The sequence below is a fragment of the Natrix helvetica genome (genome assembly GCF_964273705.1).
Source record: "Natrix helvetica genome assembly, chromosome: 14".
NCBI lineage: Eukaryota > Metazoa > Chordata > Lepidosauria > Squamata > Natricidae > Natrix > Natrix helvetica.
Window position 1 is genome coordinate 14226337 of NC_138564.1, and position 27912 is coordinate 14254248.

Here is a 27912-nt window from a genome sequence, read left to right on the forward strand (position 1 = left end):
CCACGCCGCCCCGGGGATTCTGGGACTTGTAGTTCACATCTCGAGGGGGGGACAGCGCTGAGGCGCCGTAGAGGTCTGGGGAACCGGGGGGGGGGCGGGTTCCAGGTGGACCCAGGCCCGCCTTGAGGGCGGCGCTGTCTCCAGGGGCGGGCGAGGCGGGGCTGCGGAAGGCCAATCAAAGCGGAGGGCCGGGCCAGGGGGGGAGGGGCGGTTGGGCCACCGCGAGAGGGTCTTGACGAGACCATCCCCCGCTATTTCGAAGCTCCATCCCACGGGACGTGGCCCCGCCCTTTCGGGACGTGGAGTTGCCATGGCGACGGAGGCGCTTCCCTCGCGCCAGGTTTCGGGCCGACCAGCAAGTTAGGCTGCGCGGGCCCCGCCCTCCCGAGCGGAGGAGGCCACGCCCCTTGGCGGCGATGTCGGCTTCACCCCTGAGAGGAGGGCGCGCGGGGAAGCTGCTGCCCGACCCAGGTGAGGACTGCGGCCCAGAGTGCTGTTGCGGGGGGGATTTTTTTTTGGTGGGGGGGAAGAGGGGCACCGTGGGGGGGGGAGTGGAGCGAGGGGCTCCTGCAGGACCTCCTCCCCACCTGTGACCCCCTTCAGCCCCGCCCCTCGGGACGAACAGAGGCTCTCCCCCCCCGGGGGCTGGCAGGTGTTGGCTGGGGAGCATGGGCGTTGTTGTTCCCGCAGTCGCGGCCCTGCGTTGCTCGCCCCCCTTCCCTGCCGCTCCTGGGGGGAGCGGCTCCCCCCCATCCCTCCAGGGGAGGCGTCTGTGAGGAAGGGGTCCCACTCCCCCCCCCGGCTTCCTTTCCCAAGCAGGTGGGGGGCGCCTCTCTCGGGGGGCGCGGAGTCCTGTCTCCTCCTGGGAGGCAATGACGCCCGACTCCCACTTCCCCGCGGGGTCTTCCAAAGGCCCAGGGAGCCTCAGCCCCCCGCCCAGGAGTTGCTCTCCGGGTAAGAGACACCCCCCCCCAGGTGGGACCAAAGAAAGCCGAGTTGCCGCAAGTGCCGCTTTGTTCTGGGCAGGCAGGTGATTCCCCTTCGTCCTTCCGGGATTTTCTCCCCCATTTGCCAGATGGGATCCCCCTGGGCTTCTGGAGAGCAGGCAGGATCTGCTGCTTCTGGCGGGGGTGAGGGGGCATGCTGGTGGAACAAGAGGAAGTTTTGCTGGGGCCTTTGATTGGCAAGTGAAACGTTTCCTTTGGGTTCCCACAAGGGCAACTGGGGAAGACCCGTCCATAAACGGTGCCATCAATGCAGCTGGAGTAATTTATTCTGAAGGGACTGGCCACCTCTCAATATTTGTATTTTCAGCTTTCAAAGTAGGATTAGCTAAAGTCCTTGGCAGATGGCAGGACTCAAGGTAACCAGACTGCGTTATGTCCGTGCTTAATTCTTTCAGACCTAATTTTCCACTGTGTGTCTTGGGAGAATGAACATTGGCTGTAGAGGTTCTTGGGTGGCTTCTCCCCTAGGCCTTTTAAAGGTCTCAGATCTGCTCGGAATTGCCTGTGGAACATAAATCTTTTTTTTCTCTCTCAGTGGCAATTATAAGAAGGTCTCATGGCAAGAAAAATAAATAAATAAACAACCTGATCCAGAGCAGTCTTTCTGCTCCAAGGAATTGTGCTGCGGTTGGAAATGTGTGCCCAGGAGTTCTTCTCATGTGATGTGTGCCAACTCAGAGGTGTGCCCACATAATAATAGTTGTGAATAGAATTTCTTAAGTAGCTTTAAACAATGCGTGTTTACAAAGGCGATGATGAAAATGCCTTTCCTTGGAAGCTGGCCAGAGGATCCAAGCTTGGCCACCTTCCTAAAGTTGTCAGGTTCTTTGGGATTGTGGGGGAGGGGAGGAGGGGGAGACTCATTCTATAGAATTGGTACTCCAATGGAGCTGCCCTGCTTCCAGGCTCCCCTTTGGCATCCGGGGGAGGGGAGGGAAGGAACAGGTGGTCTGCAAGGTAGGCCCCAAGTTGTGGGAGACTTTTATTTATGAGGTGGAAAAAGGGCAACGTTACTGAAATCACACTGAGCAGCCGTTGTTGAAAACAGGCTCCAAAACCCATATGTGGTGAGGCTAACGTGGGGAAAAGAATAATTTAAGTTGTCTTGGCTTTGCTGGAAAGCCTTTTTTTCCCCTCTGTTATTCTTGTGGGTATATTTTTGTAGTGTGTTTCAGGAAGAGAACTGGCATTCTTCTCAACTATGACAGGAAATAGAGCAGCTAATCGGAAAAAATCTGTACGCTTGTTTCTGTTGGGTTTTTCTGGCAAATGATTAATGCTTCTCTAGAAAGAATGCGCGAACAACTTAAATACCTGCGCCTATGGTTATCCTGGGATATATCGATTAAAGCAATTGTTTTTAGTTTTCCCAAGGCTGGTTGGCTTCCTCTGGTGGAAGACTTCTGACACATGAGCCCACATCCTGGGATGCAGGAAGAGCAAAGCTCCCCAGGCCTTCTTTGGATGGCTTGTGCTGCCCATCCATGGAAGTCTTCCAGCCATGCCCATCACCTAATTGCTTTAAATTTCAGCCTCGGTCTTCCTGCCTAGCACCACGAGCCTCGACGGTGCTGCATAAGTTGTAACTTACTCATCGGAGCAGGAGTTTGTTCACCCACTAAGCCATGTGGATGAAGCTCTGAAGGAATGTGGATGCCAGTCCGACCAGTCCAACCAGTGAGTGAGTTTAGAGTCATCCAGGCAGAGACCGTCTCCTCCGCGGTGAGCTCTGTGCATCTTCTCAGGCGGTGGTTCGGGCTGTTCTGAGACAAACGGGGTGTTGATTTGGGCTTAGAAAAAGGCCAGCCAGAGAGCCTTGTGGATCCCGGAGCACGAGGGCAGCTGTGGGCAGCACCCTGTTTGGCAAAAACTAAAGTGAAATGGTAATGCTGGAGATTAAGGTTTGCTAGAAGGGCAGCCCTGTTCTGTCTTAAAGAATCTTTGGGGGGGGGGGGAGGAAGAACAAAGCCCTGTGTGTTGACCCGAGCAGCTTCTTCTGCTGAGCTGGAAGGGGAGAGTTCCTAAGCTGTGTGGCTAACTAGTTTGTGCCTACTTTATTTAACATGAATCAGTGGAGACAAACATTGCAGTACTGAAGTGGGAAATTGCCGTTCCTGATGCTCATGGAATATTAAAACAACACTTGCAAAGAGCAGCTCAGGGCGAGGCTTGGAGGTCGTAGCTGGGTGAACTGGGCTGCTCTTTTCTCCTGAGCTTTGGGGCTTCAGAGCCAACTCTCTTGCTCCCTTCTGAACCGGCCTTTTCATGGAAATGCCAACCCCAGAAGAGCAGGGGTGAGAGTGTGTGTGTGTGTGTGTGTGTGTCTAAGTTCCACCTGAGTTAATTGAAGTTCAGAGGTGTGGCAAAACAGTTCTGCGGAGGGGAGGGGTGGGAAACCAGGGCTGCTTTTAAGGAAATAAGTTCCTTTTCGTGCAGACAGCTGGGAGAGATCTGGTTTCTCGGCTTCGGGGACTGGAATCAGTCGGGAGAGGAGTGGAGCAGAAGGCAAGACCCATAAAGCGGGTTCCATAGTCCATCCTGGAGGGCACGGGGTGTGCGTGCTGGGGGAGGGGGGGTTGGCTTCCACTGCCAAATAACGGGGCCGGTGCCAGCTTCCGAAGGTCTTGAGGAAAACCAGCTCTAGGCAGAATCTCAGGCCAAAGGTCGGCACAGCATGCCAGGCAAGGTGCGGTGGAACAGGTCTGGGCAGGCTGCTGCCCGTCCTTTGCGGGGGCGGCACTGCTTGCCATCTCTGTGGGAGCATGTCCTGTAGGTACGGTTGCTAATAATGGGAACAGAGCCCCAGTCCAGGCTCTGTCTCGGCTGCTGGGGCACCTGGCCCAGAAGGTGGCTGGCTGGCTGGCTGCTTGCAGGTAAGGCTGAGGTGCCGCTCGGAGGCAGTGGGCCAAGGTTCCTTCAGGTGTGTCCGTGGGGACCGAGGGCTGCTTGTGCAGAAGGGCCGATTCTCCTGCACAGGTGCCTGTGAAGAGTGCCCAGGAGCCAGGCAACTGCAGGTAGAGGTGAATCTTCTCCCCCTGGAAATAATCAGGGCTTCGTGTTTTGGGTGAAATAAATCAGAACCTCTGATCCTCTAGAGTGGATTTTGAAGGCAGTAAAAGGATTGTAACCCCAGTTGCTCCTTTAGCACCACTGACTGGGGGTGGGGGGGTGGGGGAGGACCTGCTGGGAAGCGGCTATGGCTGCCCCTTGTTCAGGCAGGAGGTTGACATCTTTGCCTTGAACACTTTGGCTGAGCTGCAGCCTTCCTTGGTGGGTACCAGGTGGGGAAGGTCAACCGGGGAGCCACTAGTTTTGGCCTGGAGAGGAACCCTGGCTCTCCTGGCTCTGGCCGGGGGGCCTCCTGGCATGTGGGGCTCTCCCGCTCGGTCTCAGCCGCCCACAGCTCACCCGGTTCTCCCTTGTGCCGGGTGCCAGGAATTGTGGGCTGTCTGCAAGAGCTCTTTGTTCGGCTACCCAGAGATGCCGCCAGTCCTGTGCCAGCTTGCCTTCCCCTCCCTGCCTGCGTTGTTCTGCCTTGGAAGAAGCAGCCTGGGAAACGGCTGGTGCTGAGAGTGCCTGGAGCAACCTGCTTGAAAGACCCAGCGCCCCTCTCTGCCCCCACTTCCCTCTCTGAACCGACGGCCCCCTTCCTAGGCCCTGCTGGTCACCAGCTGCCTTCTCCACATCCATGCCACCTGGGCAGCCTCCCGCCCCCGTTTTCCTGCTCTCTGGCTTCCAATGGGTTCTCTCTGGGCAGTCCCTGGAGAGGAGGGGTCCATGACAGTCCCTTCTCCCCCCTCCCAATATTTGATGCTAGGTTCTGGGAAGTCCTGCTCTCTTGCTCCTGAGTGGATGGCCTTTGGTTTCCCCTGTGGAGGGAGGAGAGGATTAAGGGCTGCCGGTTACTGCAAAGCTGCCTTAATTGCTCTGCCGTAATTTCAGGGCCCAGCCACAAGGCTGCCTGATTGCAGAGCTGTGTCTGCTTATAATGCCCTCCACGAACCACGGCTCGTTTCCTGTCTTAAGCCAGCAGAGGCTCTCTGGGCAGGCCTTTCTCTTCTGCCTCTGCTGACCCAGCCAGAGGGGTCTTTTGCAGGGAACTCTGCCAGGGTGGTGCACCTGGGGGCACCTGGAAAGGGGCCTGCAAGCCCTTCCCCGCCAGAGGAAGCACCCGGGAACTGCCTTGGGTTGGTCTGGGTTCAGGGGCGCCTGAAGGGAGTTGAGGTTTGTGGTGCAAAAGAAACGGTTCCTGCCCTGGGAAGCTCCTTGGATGAAATACTGGACTGCCTCCCATTCCCCCCCTCCCTGACCTGGCCTTGGGGATCCCCCCTGGGAAGAGGCAGCCGCTGCCCTCAAATCCCCCCCAGGAGCCGTTTGCATCCCAAATATCCTCCGCTGCTGCTTCCTTTGGCATGAAAGGCCTGGCATGCAAATGTGGATTAGTTGCTTTTAATTGGATGCCCAGGCCTTCTGTTTTTTAACCAGAGCCAAAGAAACTCCCGGATGGCCTGACTGTTCCCAAGGAGGCCAGGCTGGGCTTGCCAGACCCGCTCTCGCCTTCAGGGAGGGGGGAGGCCCAGGACTGGGGGGGGGGCAGGGAGGGGTCCAGGTTATCAGTCCTGGGGAGGAGGCCGGAAGCCGCTTCCTGGGCCACTGAAAGTCTCTTCTTCTTCTTCTTTCCCTTTTTCCATTCCCAGGACCGGCCTTTGCGGAATCCTGGAGGCTGTTTCTCCCCAGCCGTTCTGTGGGTCCCTTCAGAAGGTCTGCTGCAGGATGACCCTCCCCGGAGTCAGATCCCTTCCCAAGCGGAATCCTCGTGAAACGGGCCAGGAGACTCAGGTTGTGTGAATGGGCTTCTTGGCAACAGAAGCGGGTCGGTCTTGGGAGGCTGAAATGTACCTGGGGGAGGGCTGGGATGGAGCCTGTGCCTTTGCACGCCTGCGTCTGTGTCTGTGTGCTCCGTCTCCAGAGAAAGTGAGCAGAGTGAGGTGCCCTTTGGGCGAGCACAGGCTCAGGTGCTTTTTGGTGGGCCTGTGAAAGCAGCTGCCGTGATTCTTTGGAGCATTTCAGCCTCCTATTAATGCCTAATATCTCCATTTCTCCTAGGGGGCTCCTTCTCGCGGGACCCTCCCCATCCCAATTCCATGAGGCCCTTGAGAGCCATGGCCACGCAAGTTGAACTCACCTCCAGCCTGACCTCGCTGGCCAGCATAAGCAAACCAAGGACCGAGGCCGCCTTCCGCCACTCCTTTATCACCTCGCTGTCTGACTCCAGCCGGAAGCCCGTGGAGGGCCCCCGTGCTCTGGCCCTGCTCATCCCGGAGGGCAGGGGGAACCCCATGGGCCCCACCACCATGACCTCCACTGCCTCCAGGCCACCTTGGACCCCCAAGCCCTTCTCCCGGGAGACATCTTCCGACACGTTTGCTACGGTGAAACCGCCCGTCCCGGCACTCAAGCACAGCGATGCCACGCCAAAGCCCCCCACCTTTGCCCAGACCTTTGAAGACGTTGCCAAGGGGTCGCCTGGAAACGTCCCACCGCTTCTGGATCAGAAACCGATGGAGAGCAAAGGCCCTCTGGAGCCGGTCGCCCACCTGCCCTTCTATCTGAGTCCCCAGGCCAACACGGTCATCCTCTTTGAAAGCAGAGGGCCTGCGAGGGGCAGGGCTGAAGAGGGAGGGTCCAAGGCCCAGGAGGGGCAGCTGCTACGCTCCCAGTCAGAGAAGTGGCCCCGAAGGCCCTCGCCCTCGCTCTCCACGGACCCCAGGCCGGTCTCCTGGACCCCTCGCTGGAAGGAGGCCTTTGCGGGGGGGCCCAAGGGTCTGGCTACACAGCAGAGTCCGGCTCCGGCCACTGAGACACACTCCCAGGTGGGAGGGAGACCCGCAGCCTCGGCTGGCTTTGGGGGATCCTGGCAGGAACAAAGACAGCCAGCTCTTCCCGAGGCAGCTTCCGGCCCAGGGTCCCCAAAACCAAGGCCACTCCCCATGGATCTCACAGGCAGATTTGAACCCCGGGAGCCCTCCTGGCAGAAGAAGCCCTGCCTGGCTGAGAGTGGAGAGAAGAGCTTCCTCGCAGCCGGCCACGGGGCCCTGGAGGCCACAGGAGCGAGGAGCGCAGCAGCCAGCTCAAGCGGGGCTGCCCCATCTGGGCCCAGAGCAGAAAGCGCCGGCCAGCTGGCTGAGTCCCCCCAAAGTTGTTTGCCCTCCTGTCCCCCAGGCCAGACCCTCCCGGAAGAGGCGGGGCAAAAGTGCGCACAGGAGGAGACGGTTGCATGGGAGCTGGGGAGCCCGGGGAAGCCCAGCGTGGGGCAGCACAGCGCTAGCCAAGGTCAGCCTCTGGGGGAGAGGGCAGAGGTCCTTCCCCAGGAGAGTGGCTTAAGGAACGCCTCAGACGGCAACCACAGAGGTGGCGCCAAGAAGACCCTCCTGCTCCCGGACCCACCAGGAAACCCTTGGGCTCCCACCGAGAGCGAGTCCCTCCGCGGCAGCCCCGGACAGGAGACTCGGGCCCTGAACATCCAGCAGCGGATTCAAGTGCTGACAGCAGAGAACGCGGGACCCAAGGCAGGGGGCCTGCGCCGCTCCTTCCGCTCACGGCCCCTCTCCACAGATTTGACAAAGATGTAAGTGACGGGGGAAACGGCCCTGAGGCCGCTGCCTTTCGCTCCCTCCATCCCCTGCAGCTCGGGGGATTCTGGGAGTGGAAATCCAGCCTATCCGGATAGGATGAAGCGGGGAAAAGTAGGCATTGCAGGGAAGCTAATAATGGCCCCGTGGAGGAGGAACCTCTAGTGCAGGAAAAAAGGAAGTTCAGGTTTAATTCTGAACTGACAAAATCGGAGGTCCAGGAAAGCTGAAGCTGATGGATCATTTTATCAGCTCTGTCCGGATCTGAGCGATGAAAAGACGTCCCAGGGGGTCTTGGCCAAGCTTGGATGTAGGATTGAGCCCAGGGGTGCCCTGTGGATGTGTGGGCAGGCCGATTCCTGGGCAGAGGGAAGAACCCCTTGGGGAGCCCAGCCAGCGCTAAGGTCTTGGAAGTGGGTGACAGGGATAGCCGAGGGCCTTCCAGCTGCAAAGCCTGGAGGGGATTGCACAAAGGCTTCTCCTCTGTGTTTCCCTCCTTCATGGCGTGGAATCTTTGCAAACAGGTTTTCTGGCCCCGTGACGGCAGGAGAGCTGAAGCCCAAGCGGCAGCCTGGATGGAACAGGAAGCCTGCTGGGGAAAGGCAAGAGGCCCCAGAGGTAAGGGGGAAAACCCAAACTCCATTTCTTCCCTCAAAGAGAAACCTAAGTTGGACACGGCCTGGGTGACCCTTCAGGCAGGGTGGGGTCCCCCAGAGCTTCACCTGCTGATGCCTTTTTTGGGTAGCCCAGAAAACGTTGTTTTTTCCTAGCCGCCTGTGCCTAGGAATGCTTCGAGCCAGGGGTCCCCAACCTATCAGACCTCAGGGACCACTAAGTTTATAATTTTAAATCCCGCGGACCACTGATCTGCCTAGTGACCGGCTGGGTGGGCGTGGCTAGGTAATCATGTGACTGGGTGGGCGTGGCCAAAACAATGTCACTCGCATCGAGGGACGCCTCCCCTGCCTCTACTCACCCCTCCCCTCCCGGCCACTCCTCACCTGCCCGCCTGGGCTCCATAGGACCCCAACAGGAAGCAGTTGGTGGACTAAGCAGCCACCACAAGAAAGAGTTGGCAAAAGAGCTCAGTCCAAATTGGATCTGACCGGGAAGGAGGCTCAGCAGAAGCACCTCACTGACCCCTGGTTTAGTGCAATGTAAAAAATGCAAATACTTTTCCTGCGGACGATCAGTTCGTGACGGCTGCTTTAAGCAGTTCCCCAGGATGGCAATACGCTGTGGGTTTGTCCCTTTTACCAGTCAATGAGACCACGGTCCGGCTGTTACACCTGTCTCTCCACGTATAAAGTTCAACTCCCACAATCTCTCATCCAGCGTGTGGATTGTGGGGATTGTAGTTTCTCAAGGTTAAAGGAGGGGGCAGGCCTTTTTTGTGCTCTTCCTAAGCAGCCTGATGGCCACAGGACTTTTGTGTTTCTCCCAGCCCTTTCTGGAGGCTTTCCTCCTCCTGGTGATTCATTGATCTGTCAAAGGATTGTGCGGGTTAACTGGCCCTGCTCCACACAAGTGAAAGTGTAGGGGTGTGTGTGTGTGTAAGAGGTTGTGGTAGTTTTGCTTGTATAGCCAGTTTAATAAACATTTGCCACAATATATACATTCTTTGCAGAGCTCTCAGATTTGCTGGGATGTCTGGTACTGTTTTTTGTGAGATGGACAAACCTGAAATCTAAAGAGATTGCTGAATCCAGGGGGCCAATGCCCATCCACCTTACTGGATGGATGGAGGAGCATAATATACTTTGTATTGGTCTCTGCATTAAAAGAATAAATATGCTGCTCTGAACTATTTAAAGAAAAAGACCGAGGTGTTATAACATCGTGTTCCTGAACGTTTTCAGCTCTAAAAAAAAAAAAGAGAGAGAAACTTGATCTGGCAGATGCCAGTTAGAGAGGTGCCCCAAACACCTTCCTCACGCCTGCATGTTTCTGCTTGTTTCAGGAGGAGACGCTGCCTGTGGGTGGACCAGATGTTGGAGAAGCTGGCATTGCTGGCAGTCCCTGGAAGCCCCCGCTGCTGGCAAGAACACCGTCCGGAGAGGGAGCCAAAGAGAGATTAGATGCCTCTCTGCCAGGGGAAGACCCCGGCATGGTCCTCAGCCCCAAAGCCAGAATGTTGTCCACTTCGTCCACTGAAGACTCCTGCCCCAAGACGGTCAGAGCCACCATGTTTGAGCATCATGTGCAGAGACACAGTGTGGTGGCCAGCCAGATTGGCCCTGAACCGACCCTGCTGTCGCCAAGGGTGCCCTTTGGAGGCTCGCCCTCCCGCGCTCAGGAATTTTGGAAGGAGAGAATGCTGGGAGATGGCTGGGTGGCCAAAGCCTCTGCCCAGAAGGCCGATGCGTCCGAGGAGGCCGGAGGACTCGGAGATCCCAGGCCTTTAACTGAGGACAAAGGCTCTCCAACGTGGGCAGAAGACCCCCTGGGGGAAAAGGGTGAGCAGCCTGCTTCAAAGGGCATGGAGGACTCCCTGCTGGCTCAGAGGATCGAGCCCAGGTACGAGATTTTGCAGACCGTGGGGGAGCGGGCGCAGAGTGAGGCAGTGGCAGCCGTATCCGGAGGGAGGGCCGTCACTCTCCGCCGCCAGAGATACTTGAAGGAGAATCGGAGAGCCGGCGGCTATGGCAAGAGCGAAGGCTGGGGAGGGGCTTCTCCTCCAGGAACAGGGCCCTTGAAGGATCACCCGGCCTCCGGGATCCAGGCTGCTTTCTATAGCGAAGCAGCCGAGCCAGAGAGAAATCGGGCCGGACAGCAGGCGGCCTCTTCCAAGATGAAGGATGACGGCAACTTTGCCCCCTGGTTGGAAACCAAAAAGGAGAGGGGGCTTGTTCCTGCTGGTGTAACGGAAGAGTCCAAGTCGCTGGGTTGCACCCCGCAGTGGGCTGGAGCCAGGGCGCCCGAGGCCGATGGCTGGGAAGGTAGGGCTGGCGTGCTTGATCAGCAGACCAGCCGGGGGCAAAGGGCCAGCTGCCCAGGACTCCTCTTCGGCCTGCACCTGAAGCCACCTCGCGGGCCGGAGGACTCTGAAGGGCAGGAGCTGCCCTCGACCAGATCCGGAGTGGCCATGGCGGAAGGAAAGGAGCCGCATCGAGAGCTCAGCATCGAAGCGAGGTGGGCGAGCAGCTTCAGTGACGCTTCTGCTCCCAGAGGTTCCGGCCGCTGGCGAAGGAAGACGCTGCCCCACGGCTCTGCCAGGCTTGAGGATCGCCCCCAGGGCCCCGCCCAGTTGGCCAGCAGGAGAGGCACTCCACACCCGGCGGAGGGCTCAGCGGCCAAAAGAAGCTCCCAGACCCCCCGTGGACCAGAGCCCAGGCAGCCGGAGAAGCCGCTCTCCCCTTCAGAGCCCAAGGCCACGTACTTCGCACTCACTTGCCAAATCTTGGAGGAGATCAATAACCCGCCCGGGAGAGCTGCGGCTGGGGCTCCTCAGGCCAGTGCCTGCAGAAGGGCTCCTCCCTTCTCGGAGGGAGGGAGCTCCCCAGCCAGGCCTCTCAGCAGGCGCAGGGGAGACACGGGGGCCTTGGACCATCTGGAAACGGGGGCTTCTCAGGCTCCCCCAACCCAGGCCGGAGAGCAGGAGCCGCCACAGAGACAGCTGGAGGCCTCAGCCGCAGGGCGTCCGGCCAGAGCTGGCCCGCTCCTCTGTCCTGGGCCAAGGTCTCCTTCCTACTTGGCACCCCTCCAGCCAGACAGCCATCAGAAGAAATCCGGCGCACTTGTTCTGGGCGTGGAGGAGGCCCCCCATCACTACAGGTCGCGAGTGGTGGACATTGATGAGCTGATGGCAGAATACGGGGGAGACTCCCGGAAGCTTCGTGCCTGGGAGGGCCAGAGAGAGAGCAGCTTCTCCCCTTGGGAGAAATGGCCCCCCAGGAGCAGTTTCTCGGGGAAGCCCCCCTGCAGCGCTGACCAGGGAGAGAAGACCAGGGGGGAGCACTCCCCGGGCAGCAAAGTGCCAGGCACCGAGGGCAGCCGTGCGCCTGGGAGCCAGCCGCTGGAGATCCGCCCCCAGGAGTCTAGGACCAGAGAGGGGAAGTGCAGCCCTCCTCAGTGGGGCAAGCCGCCAGACGCAGAGAAGAAGCCAAAGCCATGGTCTGCAGAGCCCCCCGGGCCAAAGACGAAGGCACCCTTTCTCGAGGAGCAGGGAGAGGGCACCTGGCAGAGTGCCAGAGGTGCCAGTCCCGGTCCCCCCCCTGCCCGTGTGGACCCGGGAGGCTTGTGGAAGGAAACCAGTCTGAAGCAGCGGCCTCTGGCCCCGGCTGGGGGATGGAGCCCCAACAGTGACTGGGGTGGTGGCAAGGCTGCGGGGAGAGCTGAGCCCCAGGCCGGAGTCTGGGAGACGGGCCCCCCTGCAGCACAGCCTGGAGCGGAGCGGAGCAGTGCCACCACCACCACATCCCCGGGGGCCCCGCAGGAGCTGAAGCGCTCCTTCTCTGACAAGACCCGTCCAGCAAGGCTCAGCTTTCCCTTGGGACCCCGGCTGGATCAGAGCCCCATCTGCCAGGGGTTCTCTCCTGAAAGGCCCGGGGGCTGGCTGAGCAAGGGAGGCCCGTTGCCCGGGGACTGCTCCTCCCACGGAGGCACAAGGGTACGTGTGGGGCTTGGGGGTGGGGGGAATGGGGCCGGGGGAGGGGGGGGTGAGGTCTGGCTCCCCTGGGAGTTGAAATCTAGCCCACCTGGAGGCATCCGGGGACGAGGAGGGCTGCCAGGACTCCAGCAAGTGCCTGGTGCTTTGTGGGGGGTGGGGGCTGCTTCTCCAGCTGATGGGTCTCCTCCTAACAGGACCTTGGAGAAGGGAGCCTCCGAGTGGACCGTGATGATGCCGCAGCCGTCAAGCGCTCCCCGTTCCTCGTCTCCCAGCGACGGAGTCACAGTTTCTATAACGAGAGGAGGACCGACCACTGGCCAGGGGTGAGTGCTGCAGCCCCTCCTCTGGGCTGGGTGGGCACTTTGGGAAGGTCCCCCTGGGATGCCCTGGCTCAGCGGTTGGTTCTCCCAAGGATCGGGCCAGGGTTGGCCGGACTCGGCCCAAGGGTCGAGGACGATGGCTGTGGCCCCTCAACGCTTTGGCCACTGGGCTCCTTGTGGGGCTGGGCTCTTTCCCAGCAGAATTGCTTCTAAGTGGGGGCCCAATTGGGTCAGCAGGAGCCCCCAATGTGTGGGTGTGATGCGTGTGGGGGAGGCATGACGTCCTTAACCTCCTCCAAGGCCTCGTCATGGGGAAGGGGTCGTGGTCGTGTGTCTCCGTTGCCTTGAGTTTTTGTGGTGGTTGTTATGGGGCTGCTCTGCTTGCCTGTGGCTTAGCGGGGGGGGGGGGGAGACCTGTCATCATGGTTTATGGCTCAGCATCTGGGTTGGACCCAGTTGGTTGTGGGTGGTTGAAGAAACCATGTTTCCTCCTGAGGAACTTGGCTTGTGTCCGTCTTCCTGGAGGGGGGGGGATTTGCTTCTGTGGGCCTGGGAGTTTTGCGTGGGTTCTCTTCGGGAGGGCGCAGGTGTGGCTGCAGTGGACATGGGCAGGGGACTCCCCTTCCCAGCCTTGGCTGGAGGTCAGGCCTGGCCTTGGAGTGTATTGGGGGCCGGCCGTGGCCTCAGGCTCTCCCTTCCTGGGCAGCTGAGAGCAGACAAGGCCAAAGCGGAAGGGGCAGTAAGGAGCCTGGTGGGGATGGGGGTGGGACTGGGACAGTTGTGCCCCCCTGGGCGGGAGTTCTGTGAATCTGTGCAGCTTCCTCTTCTGCCCGATCAGAGCTTTGCGTGTCTGCAGTAAAAGCCACTTATTTCCCTGAGCCTCCACTCCTTCTGGGAAGCTCCATGGGGGGAGGGGGCGGTGGTGGGGTCCAGGGAGGCCTTCTGGACAGGTTGCTGGGAGCCCCTTTGCAGCCTCTGGGTGAGTAAGAGCCTTTCTCCCAGGGGGGGGGGCACAGTCTCCTGGCAGGGAGGGGACCTTAGCAAATGACCTCAGATTGTGAACAGTGGAGAGTAAGTAGTGCTGTAGAAGTTCTCGTCCCCCCTGGCATCTAGGGAGAGAATGGGGCACACGGGGGCCCCTTGCCTGGCAGACTCTCCTGCCTTCGTTCCCTTGCTGGACTGGTTAGGGCCGGCCAGGCTTTTCCTCTTCTCTTTGTGCTTACCTGGGCCCTTTCCGAAGTGCAGGGCCTGGCACACGAGGGCGGCAGCAGCCTTGCCCCCACAGTGCCCAGTGGCAACTGGTTTCCAAGACGCTTTGCCAACCTTCCAGCATGTTGACTCGGCCTTTCCGGAGCTGCTGGGTTGCCCAGTTAACAGGGCTGTGTGGGCAGGGAACTGGTCCGGGCCTTTCTTCCCGGAGGGGCCGTGGGCTGCGGGGATTTTAAGCCAGCCTGGCTGGAACGTGGCCTGGTGGGGCCTGGAGCAGACCCTCCACCCACCCCTCCTCACAGGCAGGAGTAGACCCCAGTTGGCTTAGCAAGGGGGCGCCCCCAGCTGGAGCCTCCAGGCAGGACAGGCTGTGGCCGAGATGCCTCTTTCTCCTGGAGGAGGAGGCCGCCTTGATGCCAGGTATTTAAATTTCCGCGAGGGCCTTGGCATCTTCCCTCCTGGCGAATCACCGCCTGCCCCTGCCTGCTCCTAAAGCAGTATGAGAAGCCCAGTCCCAGCAGCCCCCTGGCAGTCCCTGTGTGTCGGTGAGTGCTCCCCCTGCTGGCCACCCCCCCCTCCAGGAAGTGGTGTTGCCTGGGAAGGGGGGAGGGGCGCATCTCCTTGCCCTTCTGCCAATGGTCCTGCCTAAGGCCCCCTTGAAGGGAGCTCTCCTTGACCCACACCGGCTTAGAACAAGGGGGCGGCTTTCAGAGACTTTGCCAGGTGGGGAAGGGGCCGGTTTCTCGTTTTCGCCTGACTGCCTCGATGCCTCCTGGGGTGAAAGGCAAAAGGGGCCTTTGGCTCTCGGGTTGGCTGTTACTGGACAAAAGAGTTCCAGCTCCCATTTTCCCCAACCAGCTAGGTCAGGGTAAAGGATTATGGGGTGCTGTGGTGAAAGGCCTTTGATGCCCTTCTGCATGAAGGCTGTTTGTTAAATAGGGGGAAGGAAGAGTCCTCCAAGAACTTCCGGCCATCAGACTTGAGATGAGTGAAGCTGCAAGTTATTTTTAGTCCTCAGGCCACAGTGGCTCAACAAGAAACTGCGCAGCGTAAGAGTCCTGTTGACGAAGGGAGAGGGGGGGGGGCTCCACGCACCTGTTCTGCCCCCTACGGGCTATTTTTAGAGAGCTCAGTCAAGGCCACCCTGCTGAGGCTCAAGTGAGGTCATCAGTGCAGAGGCCACCATAGTTGGAGAAGGCAGGGCACAGCCTGCCTGGGAAAGGAAGCACCCAGGGAGCTTCCCTTGGCCTTGGCCCAGTGCCCCTTGCCCCAAAACGTCCCCCCCCCCTGGGAAGCCTGTGGCAGAAACTTCATCCTTCTAAGTAGCTGCTCTAACTGGAGGGGGGCCTGGCAGGTGCAGCAGGAAACCTCCCCACACTGTGGGAGAATGCCTCCCTTCCGCTTGGCGGGGGTGGGGGTCATCCAGAGACCACCTGAGTTTACCAACCTGGTTGGGGGGGGCAGGCGGCGGACATGGCTGCGCCTCTGGAGTGAAGGGGGGAGGGGGAGAAGCGGCTTGCAGGAGAGGGTCAATGCGGGGGGGGGGTCGTGACGTGGCAGCGGCGGCATCGGGCCGAGGGGTGCGCCCGAGTGGCGGGGCGGATGCTGCTGCTCCTCCGGTGGTTGCCATGGCGACTTCGCCCGCAACTCCCGCGGTGCCCCTCCCGCCGGCGCTTCCCTTCCTGGCAGAGCGGCGGCGGCGGCGGCGGCGGCGGGGATCCCGGGGGCGGAGGGCGCTGGCCGGGCGGGCGTTGCATGGGACGGAGCCCCTCCCCCCCTGCAAGCGCGGGGTTTCCAGGCGGCCCATCGCAAGCGAGCCGTGCGCGCCGCCTCCCCCGCTGGGCGGCGGGCGAGGATCGGGGGTGGGAGCGGCCGCCTCCTTGGCCGATGGGGGCCGGGGCAGCTGCGGCCGCGGCTCTTGCGGGATGCGCGTCCTGTCCGGGACCGGAGCTCCCTGCGCAGGATCCGTGGCGCGCGGCGGCTGCTCCTCCAGCGCTCGGCAGCGCCCGCCCGCCTAAGGGACCCACGGGGGGCGGCGGCTGAGCGGGGAGGCTCGCTAGGCCGCCCGGGTCCCGATAGGCCCTCGCCTCTCCCTGCGCGCCCGGCGCTACCTGCGCTCGCCCGGGGGAGCCGGCGCCGTTCGCCCGGGCTGGCCATGGAGTCGCTGGGGGAGAAGCTGGCGGGAGCGCAGAGCCAGGTCAACCGCTGGGTGGGTTCCGTGCGCCGCTCGCTGCACGAGGCGCTGAGCCTGGTGACGGCGGCGGTGGCCCCCGAGCGGCCGGCGGGCGAGGGGCCGGGCCGGGGCCCCTTCAAGCGCACGGCCTCCTTCAGGCAGCTAGCCTCGCGGGGTCGAGCCTCCTTCCGCCACTTCTCGGTGCGCAGCCAGCGCCGGCTCTCCTCGCTCAGGAAGAGGCCCGCCGGCGGCCCGGAGCAGCCCACGCCGGAGCTGGTAAGGACGGGGTGGGGTGGGGTGGGGACGACTGGGTGAAAACGGAGGGAGACCCTTCAGGTGCCCCCCCCCCCGCGACTCCCAATCGGCGTCCTTCTCAAGCAAGGGAGCCGAAAGAAGAAGGGGGGGGGGGGCAGATGGCCATAGAATCCTTTCGCAAGTGCTGAGCGAGGCCAGGAGGACACTGCCCCACCCAGCTCCCTTCCCCAAAGGCAGGCGGGCTGTGGTGTCCAGCACTGGGGGGGGGGAGGTTTGAGTCAGGTCCTGCCCTGGGTCAGTTGGGGCCAGGGGCTCTGTGTGTCCCAAGCCTAAGCAGGGCCCTGGAGGAGGGGGATGCCCAACTGGACTCCAGAACCCCTGGAGGGACGGTTGGTGACCTGGTGGTGGTGCTGGCATGAGAGCGGAGGCCTGGCACTGAGTCTGAGGGAGGGCAACTCCAGGTGGGGCAGGCTGGCAGGTCAGGGGTTGGGGCTCTCCTGCTCCTTGCAGGGCAGATCAGGAGGAGAGAGAAGCCCCTTTGGGGGATTTGGGCTGAAGACCTGCTTTCAGGATGGCCTGAGGCTTCTCTTCCCCTTGGGGCAGGGGCTGTGGGGAGGGGGAGCAGAGACCAGCCTTGCTTCTTGGATGTTGTCCTGTGGAGAAGCTGCCTCTGAACAGTGGGGAGGGTTTGGGTGGGCTTGCTTTCTGCATGGCTTCTCTTTGGCCCACTTGCCTGTTGGCCTGACCTGCATTTCCCAGAGAAGGAAGAGGGCAAAAGTCACTTTGTCTGCCACAAGCGGAGGCCTTGCCACTCCCCCCGCCCCACAAAAGGCCTGGGCTGAGCTGCAGGAGACTTTGCTAGGGAGTGGAGCGGGGGTGGGTGGGTGTTCCTTTAAATCAGCGTTTCCCAACCTCGGCCCCTTTAAGACGGATGGACTTCGACTCCTAGGACTCTTACCATTGCAATGACTGTGCTAGCTGGGGAATTCTGGGAGTTGAAGTCCAGACAGATTAAAGGGGCCGAGGTTCTCAGGCCTCTGAGATTTCTAGAACTCTTGTGGTGAACTGGATGTCGTCTTGCCTTGGCACCCACCCACTCTTAGGCCTTGTTTTGATTCTCTTCGGCAAATATTTGCCCACAGAGGACTTTAACCGGGAGGACTAGCTGGCACATGATCTCCCAGAGAATCCGGGCTTTCAGTGTGCCTGGGTGACTTTTAAAGCAAAGTTATCAGGGAGGCTGCTGTGCTGGGCGCTGTCTGCAGGGGCAGCCCTTGGGAGACACCACCTCTCAATGTGTGGGAACGTTGGTGCCTCTCATGGTTGGTGGATAGAGCAGAGGGACGGAGAACTGCCTCCCACTAGCAACCCACGAGCAGATCCTTTGGGGGGGGGATTTGAACCCTGGACCCTTGGACCAGCGTGTCTTTCTCCCTCCATTGTATGCCCAGCAGAAGCATCCTGAAGCCCTTCTCCAGAAAATGGTTGCAGACGGTGCCTGCCGATAAACCGAATTCCCCCACAGGGATCATCAGGTTGAAGGCCTTGGCACAGCCGCTCCCTCCCTCGTCCCTCCTGGGCCCTTCCCTGCCCCGGGACTTGAGCGGCTGTGGGCACCGCCCCATGCCCCTCCTCTTCTCTAACGGCTCACACCGGGCCCCTCCAGCAGATTCCCCTGCAGAGAGTCAGGCCACCCTGCCGCCTTGGCATTAGAAGATGCTGACCCTTGGGGAGGTGGGCATGCCCAGGATGCTCTTGGGCCAAGCAGGCCTGCTGGTTCTGGCAACCTCCTGCTGATCCTGAGCGCTGCAGGCCTGGCAGGAGCGGAGCATCCATGGCAACCCCGGTGGGTGCTGTGGCAGCCAGCAAGAGCATCCTTCAGCGTGGGCAGGGAGGGAGGTCCTCCCATGTGTGTTGGGGGGAGATGAAGGGGGCTCCCACTTCCTGAGCCCAGGGATTACGTGCAGCCACCAGGAGTGAAAAGCACGCAGCCGGGGCTGCCTTCCCCTTCCGGTGTCCAGAGCTGAAAGGCTGGCATTGAGAAGGCCTTGGAGCCCTCGTGCTTGAAAGAGAGTCCAGGGATGTTTGGGGGTTTCGTGGGAGGGTCTCTCTCCCTCTTGAGAAGTTCCAGCTTGTCCTGTAGAAGGAGGTTGCCTCCTTGGGTGGCTCCCTCCCCCCCCCCCCATCCCCTTGCACAGGAGAGGCTGCTGCAGGTGCCTGGCTAAAAATACTCCCAAACATTTCAGAGTCTTTGTGGGGGTGCAGAGATAGAAAATCTGCTGGAGTCACATTGAAGAAGCTCCAGCTCCTGGGAAGCCAGTAAGCAGTTGGAGCCCCTGCCCCCCCCCCCAACCTGCTTCTCCCCCGCACTCTCCCCCCATCTTGACCCTTTGGGTGCTTTTGTGACACCCCTCCCCCCACTCCCCAGGGCTTGTGCCTAAGCCCCCCCGCTCCCCCCCCATCTCTGGCGGAAGCCTTGGCTCCTTGCCCCTGCTGCTTCTAGGAAGGAGTCAGCCCCTCCCCTCCGAAAGAGCTGTGATCACGGAAGGGTGGGGGTGGGGGGAGCCTGTCATCGGTGAGGTCAGCCACTTCTAGGAACTGCTGCTTATCCGTGGCTGCAGCCGCCTCTTGCTCTGAAGCTGCGCATGGGCTGCCTTCTCCCAGGGGGGGGGGTGTTTTTGAGCCAGGCCTTGCTGTGTGTGCAAAGCAGACTCGCCCAGTTGTGTGCATTGGAAGGGAACATTTTGGAAGGGGGGGGGAGCCTGTTTCGGGGTGGGAAGCAGTGTGTGGGTTTGTGCACTGGCCACTCCTGCTTTTCTCCTGCCGGACAGGAAGCAGGCTGAAAGGATGGGATGAGAAGGGCCAAGGATTGGGGAGAAGGAGCTGCAACACCATCCTGGCGTCTCTTGGACAGGTGGAGTCCTCTTTCAGGATTGCCTTGGCTGAGCTTCTTCTGGACGAGGGTCTTGAAAGAGACACGGCTGCTGCTCACGTAGACGAGGAGGAGAAGCCCTCCCCTTTTTAAGGAATCCTGTCCTCCTCCCAAGAGCCTTTTTCTTGGGAAATGGAGAGCAGGAGGTTCCACCCGGCTCCTTTTTAAAAGCCTCTCCGTCTCGGCCATCCCTGGCTCTTGCCTGGCGAGCGAGGCAGCTGGGAATACCTTCGGGACTCTGGTGAGGCTGCTTGCCGGTCCTTTCAGTGGTGGTCTCGTCCCCTGCGTGACCCTCCGGGGCTCCGGCTGAGAGCGCCTGGCCCTGCCCTTCTGTGGGGCAAGCCCCTGCCAGGGAGGAGCCCATACAGGGTAGAGCAGTCCCCCTCCCTTTGGCTGACTCGGGGGCGGGGGAGCGCAGAGCTTCCCCCCAGCCAAGCAAGCAGAGGGATTAGACCTGCAATGTGTAACTGGGTGAGTAGCTGTGTAGCAAAGCTGCATCGTAGGGGCTTGCGCTGCCAGAAGGCGGTGGGTGGGCACCCTGAGATGGCTGTGGGAAGAAGAGCTGGCCGTGATCGCAGGGCCCGGGAGGCGTCAGATTCCTCGGAGGCTTTTCTTGGGGGGCGGGGGTGTCACTGCTGGCCTTGGAGGGTGGCCTGGACATTTGGGGATAGAGCAGAAGCTGCTCAGGGACCCTTTTCTGGATTCCCATTTTGGTCATTTCACTTTGGTTGTCTTCCAAACAAACTCCCTGGTGCCTGTGTAAGTTTTTTCTCACCCTCTTCTGAAAGTTTATTCATTGAAATCTATACCTTTTCTGAGGTATCAGTTATTGATGTTTCAGTCCGTGTTTAAAAAAACCTCTCAAAGAAAAAGTTCAGCTCTCTTCCTGGCTGGCCCTTCAGTTCCCTCCAGTGTCCGTCTGCAACCTTCCTCTCTGCCCTCCGTCCCACTTCCCTTCTTTCCCATTTAGCCTGGCCTCCAAACGTCACAGCAAAAATAACCAGCGTTTCAAATCTCATTGGTCTCCAGTCTGTTTAAAACCTTGTTAAATCAAAATCCTTTTTTTCTTTTTGCCAATCATACGTTGTTCAAAATTCTTCTCTTTAAAACTTCTTAAATCCAAAGAAGGTATAATTCATGAGGTGTCCAATGAAACCCACCATTCTGAAGATCTCTAATGTCCATAAAGCGGTGAAATGGAACATGTGTGAACGTGATTACAAAGGGTTTTTTTTCTGGCTTCCTGCCCTCGTGAAGGGCTCTGGGGAGCAGAGATGTTGGTGAAAGTCCTGGAAACTCTGCTTCCCTAGGGAAGTTGCAAGTGGGCCTTTGGCTGTGGAAATGGGTGCGTGTGTGTATGCCTCCACTGCCATGGAGCAATGGGAAAGGGAGGAGGTGCTGCCCCCCAGCCTGTTCCACCTGGCACCCAGACTCCGGGCAGAGGGTGATGCCAGCTCTCCCTTCTCCTCTTCCCAAGGACCACTTGAAGCAGTGCTTTGGCCGGCCGTCAGCAGAGGCCAGGGATACCGACGTCCTCGTGCAGGAGGCCGACCGCAGGTATGGCACCTGGGGCGACCAGCAGCAGAGTGGAGACAGGTGGGGGGCCCCGGAGGGGGAGTCTTTTGGCTGTTACTGAGCAGATCAAAGCTGGGGCTGCCTAGGGCACATCCGCACACCCACCTCCTGCAGTCCAGTTGACAAGCAAGGAGGGCAGGGGAGCCACGAGGGCCCCTCTCTGGCCCCAGGCAGGACCCCTAGAACTAGCTCTGGCTTCCTAGCAGCTGGGGAGTGGGAGGGAGCTGATGGTGGCAGGAAGGGGCCTCCTCCAGTTGCTTTCTCCCTGGGAAGTTCATCCCACAGCGCCCCCTGCTGCTCACTGCTCCTTGCCCAGGAGCGGGAAGGGGTCAGTGCTGCAGCTGTCCAGGTGGCTTCCTGGGATCTGGGGGGGGGGAGAGGAGGAGGAGGAGGAGGAGGATTGCAGCCCCCCACCGGCCTCTCCTGCAAACATTTCTGCCATCCGTGTTGCTGCTGCTCAGCTCAGCTGCATGCATAACTTCTCTGGATGCCCCCCCCCCCCCCCCCCGGTTTACTTGAGGTGTTAGAATCCTTCCCCCTCCCCAGAGCAAGCCCCACCCTTGATCCCCCCTGGCACAGGTGAGGGAGGGGTCCTTGCAATCAGTGCTGCTCCCCACTGCCATTCAGGGGCCTAATCCCACCCGGTGCTTGTCTCAGTTTCACCCCGGAGTCTCCTTCCTCGGAGGGCAGCCAGGCCCCTGCACAGAAGCCGTCTCCCAGCCGCCCGGCCTCCTTCTACTCCACCAAGAGGGCTCCGGCCACTGCTGCTGCTGACCAACGGGGCTCATCCAGGGAGCAGAGGAGCCACAGCCTGGACAACTCCAGCCCGGGGGCAGAGTCAGCCTCCTCCCCCACGGAGAAGGACAGCCCGGACTTCTCCTTCCTGGAGGTGGGTGGCAGGGCGGGTCCCTCTGGCGCTTTGGAATGGGGGGGGGTCTGAGCTCCAGTGGCAAGCCGCTCTCTTCCCTTGCAGCAAACTCCCCGTCTGGACTCCAAGGTCCTGAAGAGCCGCGTCCTCCTGGGCAAAAAGCGGCAGCAGCAACGGGCCCCCATCTCCCACACCCTCAGGAGGGGCACCAATGGAGACCCCCAGCCGGCCCCCATCGCTGCGGGGGAGGGGGCAGCCAGCGCCTGGATGTTCAGGGACTGCACAGGTGGGGCCCCTGGGAAGAACGTGGCAGCCAGGAATCCCCCCCTCCCTGACCAGCCTCTCGAGAGGGGGAGGGCTATGGGGAGGGGGTTCAGGACACCTGGCCAGTGTGGCCCCCCAAGACAGGTCTGGCCTGAAGGGCTGGGGGGCAGCAGCCACAGCCCCCTCTCAGCCCCGGAGCCTCTTTGGGGGTGTTTCAGTCTGGTCTGGTGATAATTCTCCTTTCTCCCCCTCCTCCCCATGGTGAAGAAGAGAAGCCCCCAAGGGCGGGGGAGGAAGAGGCGTCCCCTCCAGCAGAGAGGCCGTTCCCTTCCCAGCCGCGGCTGCCTCTCTTTCCGGGCCTGGCCCCCTCCGCCCTCAAGGTACATTGGAGAAGCTCCCCCCTACCCCCCCCCCCGCCCTCCCAGGAGAAGTCCTCCATGGCTGCCTGCCCAGGGCCAGGCTTCATCCTGGACACAGCTCTCCCCCCTGTGGGCCTTCGGCTGGTTCCCTGCTTTCTCCTGAGGGGGGTTTGGGGCTTCCTCCACAGGCTCAACTCAGGAAAAGGCCCGAGTCGGAAGGGAGGAGGGAGGAAGGCCCCCCTGCGCCCCTCTGCAAGTCCCCCAAAGGTCCATTTCCGGCCAGGGTGTCCGGGGGCCGGGCGCTGGCGGCCACCCCCGAGAAGGAAGGGAGGTGAGAGAGAAAACGAGGTGGGGGGTGTGGAGTCACGTGGCCCTGCAGGCCACAAGGGGGTGTGTGTGCCAGGGCTGCCCCTTATTTCAGCAATGCCTCCCCTCGGCCCCCTCTCTGGTTTCCACTCAGCAGGGGAAGCCCCCCCAGGGCGGCAGCTGAGGCTCTGCTGCCCTTTAGGCTGGAGGAGCTGTCGTCCCCCCCATGGCTGATGGAACTGAAGTCCAGGAGGGAGCAGGGCCAGCCCGAGAGCCCCATCTGAGGTGCCGGGGGGGGGGGGGGGGCTGAGGCCTCTACAGACTCACCCACTGAATTGCTGCTGGTGCCAGGCAAAGGGAGGGAGGCTGAGCACAGCCCTGGCAGCTTCCTTGCCTGCCTGCCTGCCTGCCAGGGAGGGGGAAGAGGCAGCAGGTGGTCCAAGGGAGGCCCTGGCAGGTCAGATGACCCGATCCCCCCCCTCTTTTCCAGGTCGAAGCCATGACTGGCCAGAGGAGGAGCTGCCTTAACTGACCGCTGCCCTTTCCCTGCCCTCCTGAGGCTTCCTCTCGCCTTGACCAGCCGCTCCACGCTCAGTGCCTTCCTCTTGGGGCCCTGCCTGGCTCCAGCCCCGGAAGATCCCTGGGAGGGGCCCAGCCCCACCGCCCTGCCTCTGGGGCTGCCTTCCTGCCGGGGAGTCGAGGCGAGGACCCAGGATCCGTGGGAGGGAGAGGCCTCCTCCTTCCTCTTCCTCTATGCAGACGGGAGAAACGGATCCCGCTTGCTGCCATACCGAGAAGGAAAAGCTTATTTTCCCAGGATCTGTTTTTGATCGGCGTTGGGGGTTTGCTCCTTGGACAGGGGGCAACGTGGCTCCTTCCTGTTGCTATTCAGAGCTCAGAGGAGGTTTTGTTGTAGGAGTTTTGTCGGCCGGCCGTGGAGTCATTGGGCCGTCCTGTCCCAGGCGAGAGAAAGCAATAAAGTCCAGAACGGCCGGAGGAGGCGGCTTCTGCCTGGAGTTCAGAGAGGGGAAACGGACAGGAGGGAGAGAGCAGCCAACGGGGCCTCAGCCACAGAATCCTCTTGGTCTTTGCTGTAGATTTTCTTGTAAATATTTGGGGAATATTTCCATTCCAGCCCTTCAAAACGCCCAGGTCTCTTCCCCATTCTAAGCGTGGGGATATATATCGGTCAGCAAACGAATGTGCCTCTGCGTAGCCGGGGTGGGTTCCCTGGGAACAGGGCAGGGACCCTCGCAAGCCCTTTTCTGGTTAGCTGGAGAAATCCCAAATGGGGCAGTTCTGTGAATGGGGCCCGAAGGCCTCTGGAGACCCCTTTGGCTATGCTGTGGGGCGGATGGGGGTCACACCCGCCTGCCTTTCACTCCTTTGGAGGCACTCTTAGCAGCACAGTGGCTACCCCAAGGCTGCCTCTGCTCCTGGCTGGCTGGCTGCTCAGTCGTCCCTGTGCCCACCCTCGGGCTCTGCATTCCTGCCTCCTGAGACCCTGCTGTGCTTGGAAACGTGCATTCCACCCTCCCCCCATAAGTGCCCTTCTCAAAATGCTCTGGCTCCCCAAAGGGTTCGGCCGGTGGGCACAGTGACAGCCTGCTGTTGGCGAGGCTGCTAGCTGCCTATGTGCCTCCTAGGTGCCCGTCCTGGACCATGGCTCCTCCCTCCCTTTCCCGGCCTGGCCCATCTGCTCCACTAGGCCTCCAGCCCTCGGGCATCCTGTCCCTTTTTTGTGGGGGGGGGGGTGGCCCCGCCCCCAGTGCCACTTGGAGGAGGCCTCTCCCGGCAGTGCCAGCAGGAAGCCCGGGCATCGGCAGCGTTTCTGAGGCTGGGGGAACTTGGCTGGCAGATCCCTGGGAAGCTGCGCACGGAGATTCTGCTGGTAGACATGTCTGATTAAAAAGCTTCTCAGAGTGACCTGGTGTGGCCGAGGTTTTCTTTCTTCGCCCGGTGGTTGAAACCAACCCTCTCCCTCTGGGCAGCAGATCAAAGGCAGCAGCTGCCCTGATTGCCCATTGGCTCGTCGGTCAGACTCCCTTTTGTCTGCTACCACACGGGGGAGCCCTTGAGGCGTCCTGCAGAGACCCCAGAAAAGACCCTGGTTGGTCCCCCTGGGAGCAGCCAGCACTGGAAGCGGATGCCCCCCCCCCTGCATCTATCCCCCCCCCCTGGTTTGGCTGCCCCTGGGAGTCCATAGGCTGCCACTGAGCAGACGGGGCTGCGTTGGCCAGGCCGCTCCCGCCAGAGCTGCTCTCCAGTCAATCCTGGGCTGCAGCCCATGGGGGAGATTCTGCGGTGCTTTTCCCCTCCGGGGAGACGGGGCTTTCTCAGGGCAGGCAGTGCCCGGGAAGCCTGGCAAGCGTGAACTGGAGCTGCAGTTTCTGGGAGGCCCAGCGCAAGCCCTGGGCAGCTGCATGGAGGAGGCCTCTAGTCTGGGCTCCCTGCCTGCTTGTAAGCAGAGGCGCAGAGCCTGATTGTGGCTTGGGTCTCTGGCTTCTAAGAGAGGCCCTTGGTCTGGTGGGAGGACACGCGTGGCATGGAGAAGCCACCTGCCCAGCCGCAAACGGCTGGCTGGGCTCCTCCTGCGCAGGGCGGGTTGCAGAGACCAGCTCTGGCTGACACAGCCCTGAGGCCACCCGGGAGGGGGAGGGGGGGTTTGCAGCGCCAGGCCCTGGGGTGGCTGCACCTGCTGAGGTCAACAAAACCGGGCTCTCCTTGCCCACCAAGCTGAGCAAGCAAAGCGGGCCGCTCCAAACTGAAAGCTCATGAAATACCTCTGCCAGGACAAAGGGAAGGTGGGGGGGAGCGGACTCTGTTTGCATTATACTTTAATCCAGCATTCTTGGTTTGGGTCACATGTTGATCAATACTGCTGGCCTGGGACTCTGCCACCCGCTATAAATGGTGGGGCTCGGTGGCGGGTTTTCAGCGGCAGAAGCAAATTTTGGTGCAACCGGTAGGATTCTTCCGCTTGGCTTTTTCCTGGGCTTGAGGGGGCCTTTTGCGTGGGGCGCTCTCTCAACCGGGGCTGAATCCCACAGAGGCAAAGGGCCGGTTGGCGGAGCAGAGGCAGAAGAGGGAGGAAGGCGGTGGGAGCCCCCTCCCCAAAACAAGGACAGAAACTCTGCAGAGGGGGGAGGAGGAGGAGGCCTGGCCTCTTTCTTGGCCAGATGGCTGAGGTCCCTGGAAGCAGTCAAGGAGGGGTCTCTTCTCTGGGCTAAATGTGCCAGGATCCCTTTTCTGTTCCCCAGGATGTTACAGGGATCGGAGGAAGCGGCTTCTTTCCTTCCCTCATATTGCGACTTTCCCCCTTTCTCTCTCGCAAATGCGCCAGGCTCCTCTAGCATTGGCAAGCAACCCTTGGCGAGTCTTTCGCCATCCCTCCCTTCCCATGCCAGGCCCCAGCCGGGCAATAGCCTGGCTTCTCCCCTGGGCCGAAGAGAGGCCAGAAGACGGGAGGGGTGGTAGCCCTGCTGGAGCAGATGGGGTGGACAGAGTGGGGGCTGCCTGCCACCCCTGCTGTGACTTCTCTTCCCCAGGGAGGAGCAGCCCCTTTCACCATGGCCTTGGACCATCAGACCTCGAAGCAGCTGCAAGCCACTTCCAAGGTCAGTGGGGCCATCCCTAGGTGGCTGCGTGTGGGGGGAGATCAACCAGTGTGGGCTGACTGAAAGGAGGGGGATCGAAGGAGGAAGGTGCCTTCTGACCGGGGAATCCCTTGCTCCCCTTCCATCGGGCGGGCCTCCAGGCGGAGGATTCCTGGCCCTCTTGGCCCAGCTCCCCAGAGGCTCTGACGGGCCCTCTTCTCGTGCTTCCAGATCGCCCTCTTCGAGCAGGAGAACTTCCAGGGGCGCACCCAGGAGCTGAGCACCCCCTGCCCCAACTTGAAGGAGGCCGGAATAGACAAAATCAGCTCTATCGTGGTGCATTCTGGCCCGTAAGAGCCAGGGAAGGGGCCAGGGAGGCCATTGGCCATGTGGGGCCATGGGGTTGGCGTGGCGACGACAGGCTGGTGCACCCATGGGTCGGTTTTCCTCCCCCCCAGCCCCCCCAAGTGTTGGAGAGGGAGGGCGGCACTGTTGCCTAGGCAGCCCTGAAGCTCTAATGGGGCTCCTTGGGGGAAGACTTCCAGCCGGGGTCTCACCCTGGTCGCTTTGCTCCCAGGTGGGTGGGGTATGAGCAGGCCCACTTCAAAGGGGAGCAGTTCATCTTCGAGAAGGGGGAGTACCCCCGCTGGGACTCCTGGACCAGCAGCCGCAGGAGCGACAGCATCTGTGCCTTGAGGCCCATCAAAGTGGTGAGTGCCCAAAGGCGGGGGTCTCACAGGGGAGGGAAAACCCTTGGTCTGGCAGCCAGCACCCCCCCCCCTGCCCTGCAAGCTTCCTGCAACGGTTTTCTGCCCTGGGAAGGGATATGGCGATGGCAGCTGGGCAGAGCCGCCAGAGGAGGGTGGCGGCAGCAGGGGAGGAGAGTGAGGGTGCCCAGAGACCCCCCTCCGCCCTGCCGCTCAGTCCGGGTGGGCTCTGGGAGAGGCTGAACTAGGGAGCCCTTCAGGTTTGGGCCTGGGGAGCTCAGCCAGGACCCCCACCCCACTCGGCTGGGGCCCTCCCCCCGCTCTCCCCCCCTCCCCTGCGTCCCTGCAGGATAGCCAGGAGCACAAGATTGTCCTGTACGAGAATCCCAGCTTCAGCGGCAAAAAGATCGAAATTGTGGATGACGATGTGCCCAGCTTCCATGCCTACGGCTACCAGGAGAAGGTGTCCTCTGTGCGCGTGCAGAGTGGCACGTAAGTCTCTGGGTGGGCAGTGGGGTGGGGCCCTCTGTCAGAGAGCCGCCTTGGGCTTCGGGAAGAGCCCGAGTGGAAGCTCCAAGCTTGGGAGGGGGGGGCATCCTTCTGTGAGTGGAGGATTGAGCCCCCGCCTGAACCAGCCCTCCTCCCGCAGGTGGGTGGGCTACCAGTACCCCGGCTACCGTGGGTACCAGTGCCTGTTTGAGAAGGGCGACTACAAGGACAACCTCGAGTTCGGAGCGCAGCAGCCTCACATCCAGTCGGTCCGGCGCATCCGGGACATGCAGTGGCACCAGCAGGGCGCCTTCTACCGCACCAGCTAAGCCCCAGGAGGACCCCGCAGTGCCCCCCTCCGCCGCCCGGCCGGGCCCCCTCTCCCCTCGCTGCCTCTGCTTCTGCTTCCAACCCTGAATAAAGCTTTTGTCATCTGAAACGCGTTTCCCGGTCCTCGGCTTCCGTTTCTCCTGGTGTGGCAGAAAGAGGGGCCTCCCCACTCGGGGGGTCCCCAGAAGCTCCTGCTGGCCCAGCAGCTTCCCCCAAGATGCCTGCAAGGAGGCCCTGAGCCCAGGAGCTCCCCTGCCCCCCTGGGGCTTTGAAACGGGGGG

The 27912-nt window shown here is 61.2% G+C and overlaps 2 protein-coding genes across 11 annotated transcripts; both read left to right on the forward strand.

Annotated features, from left to right (window-relative positions):
- Positions 1-323: 323 nt before the first annotated feature.
- LOC309399293 (uncharacterized protein KIAA1671-like) lies at positions 324-24435 on the forward strand. Of its 10 annotated transcripts, none has more exons than XM_081966991.1 (13): positions 324-471; positions 5705-5846; positions 6114-7635; positions 8164-8257; positions 9600-12248; positions 12443-12571; positions 20615-20694; positions 21370-21601; positions 21686-21866; positions 22112-22224; positions 22392-22534; positions 22664-22794; positions 23000-24435. In XM_081966991.1, exons 3-12 carry the CDS (start codon positions 6152-6154, stop codon positions 22791-22793), a joined length of 5235 nt encoding a protein of 1744 aa, XP_081823117.1. In that variant the 5' UTR covers positions 324-471; positions 5705-5846; positions 6114-6151; the 3' UTR covers position 22794; positions 23000-24435. The 10 variants fall into 10 exon arrangements, 8 of the variants coding, with proteins under 8 accessions (XP_081823117.1, XP_081823121.1, XP_081823122.1 ...); XM_081966995.1 differs by having other exon boundaries at positions 22667-22794; XM_081966994.1 differs by lacking the exon at positions 324-471 and adding an exon at positions 2545-2684.
- Positions 15423-27744, forward strand: LOC309399295 (beta-crystallin B2-like). The gene is made up of 6 exons (XM_081967001.1): positions 15423-16226; positions 26058-26126; positions 26337-26455; positions 26683-26815; positions 27162-27304; positions 27462-27744. Exons 1-6 carry the CDS (start codon positions 15933-15935, stop codon positions 27628-27630), a joined length of 927 nt encoding a protein of 308 aa, XP_081823127.1. The 5' UTR covers positions 15423-15932; the 3' UTR covers positions 27631-27744.
- Positions 27745-27912: the final 168 nt, after the last annotated feature.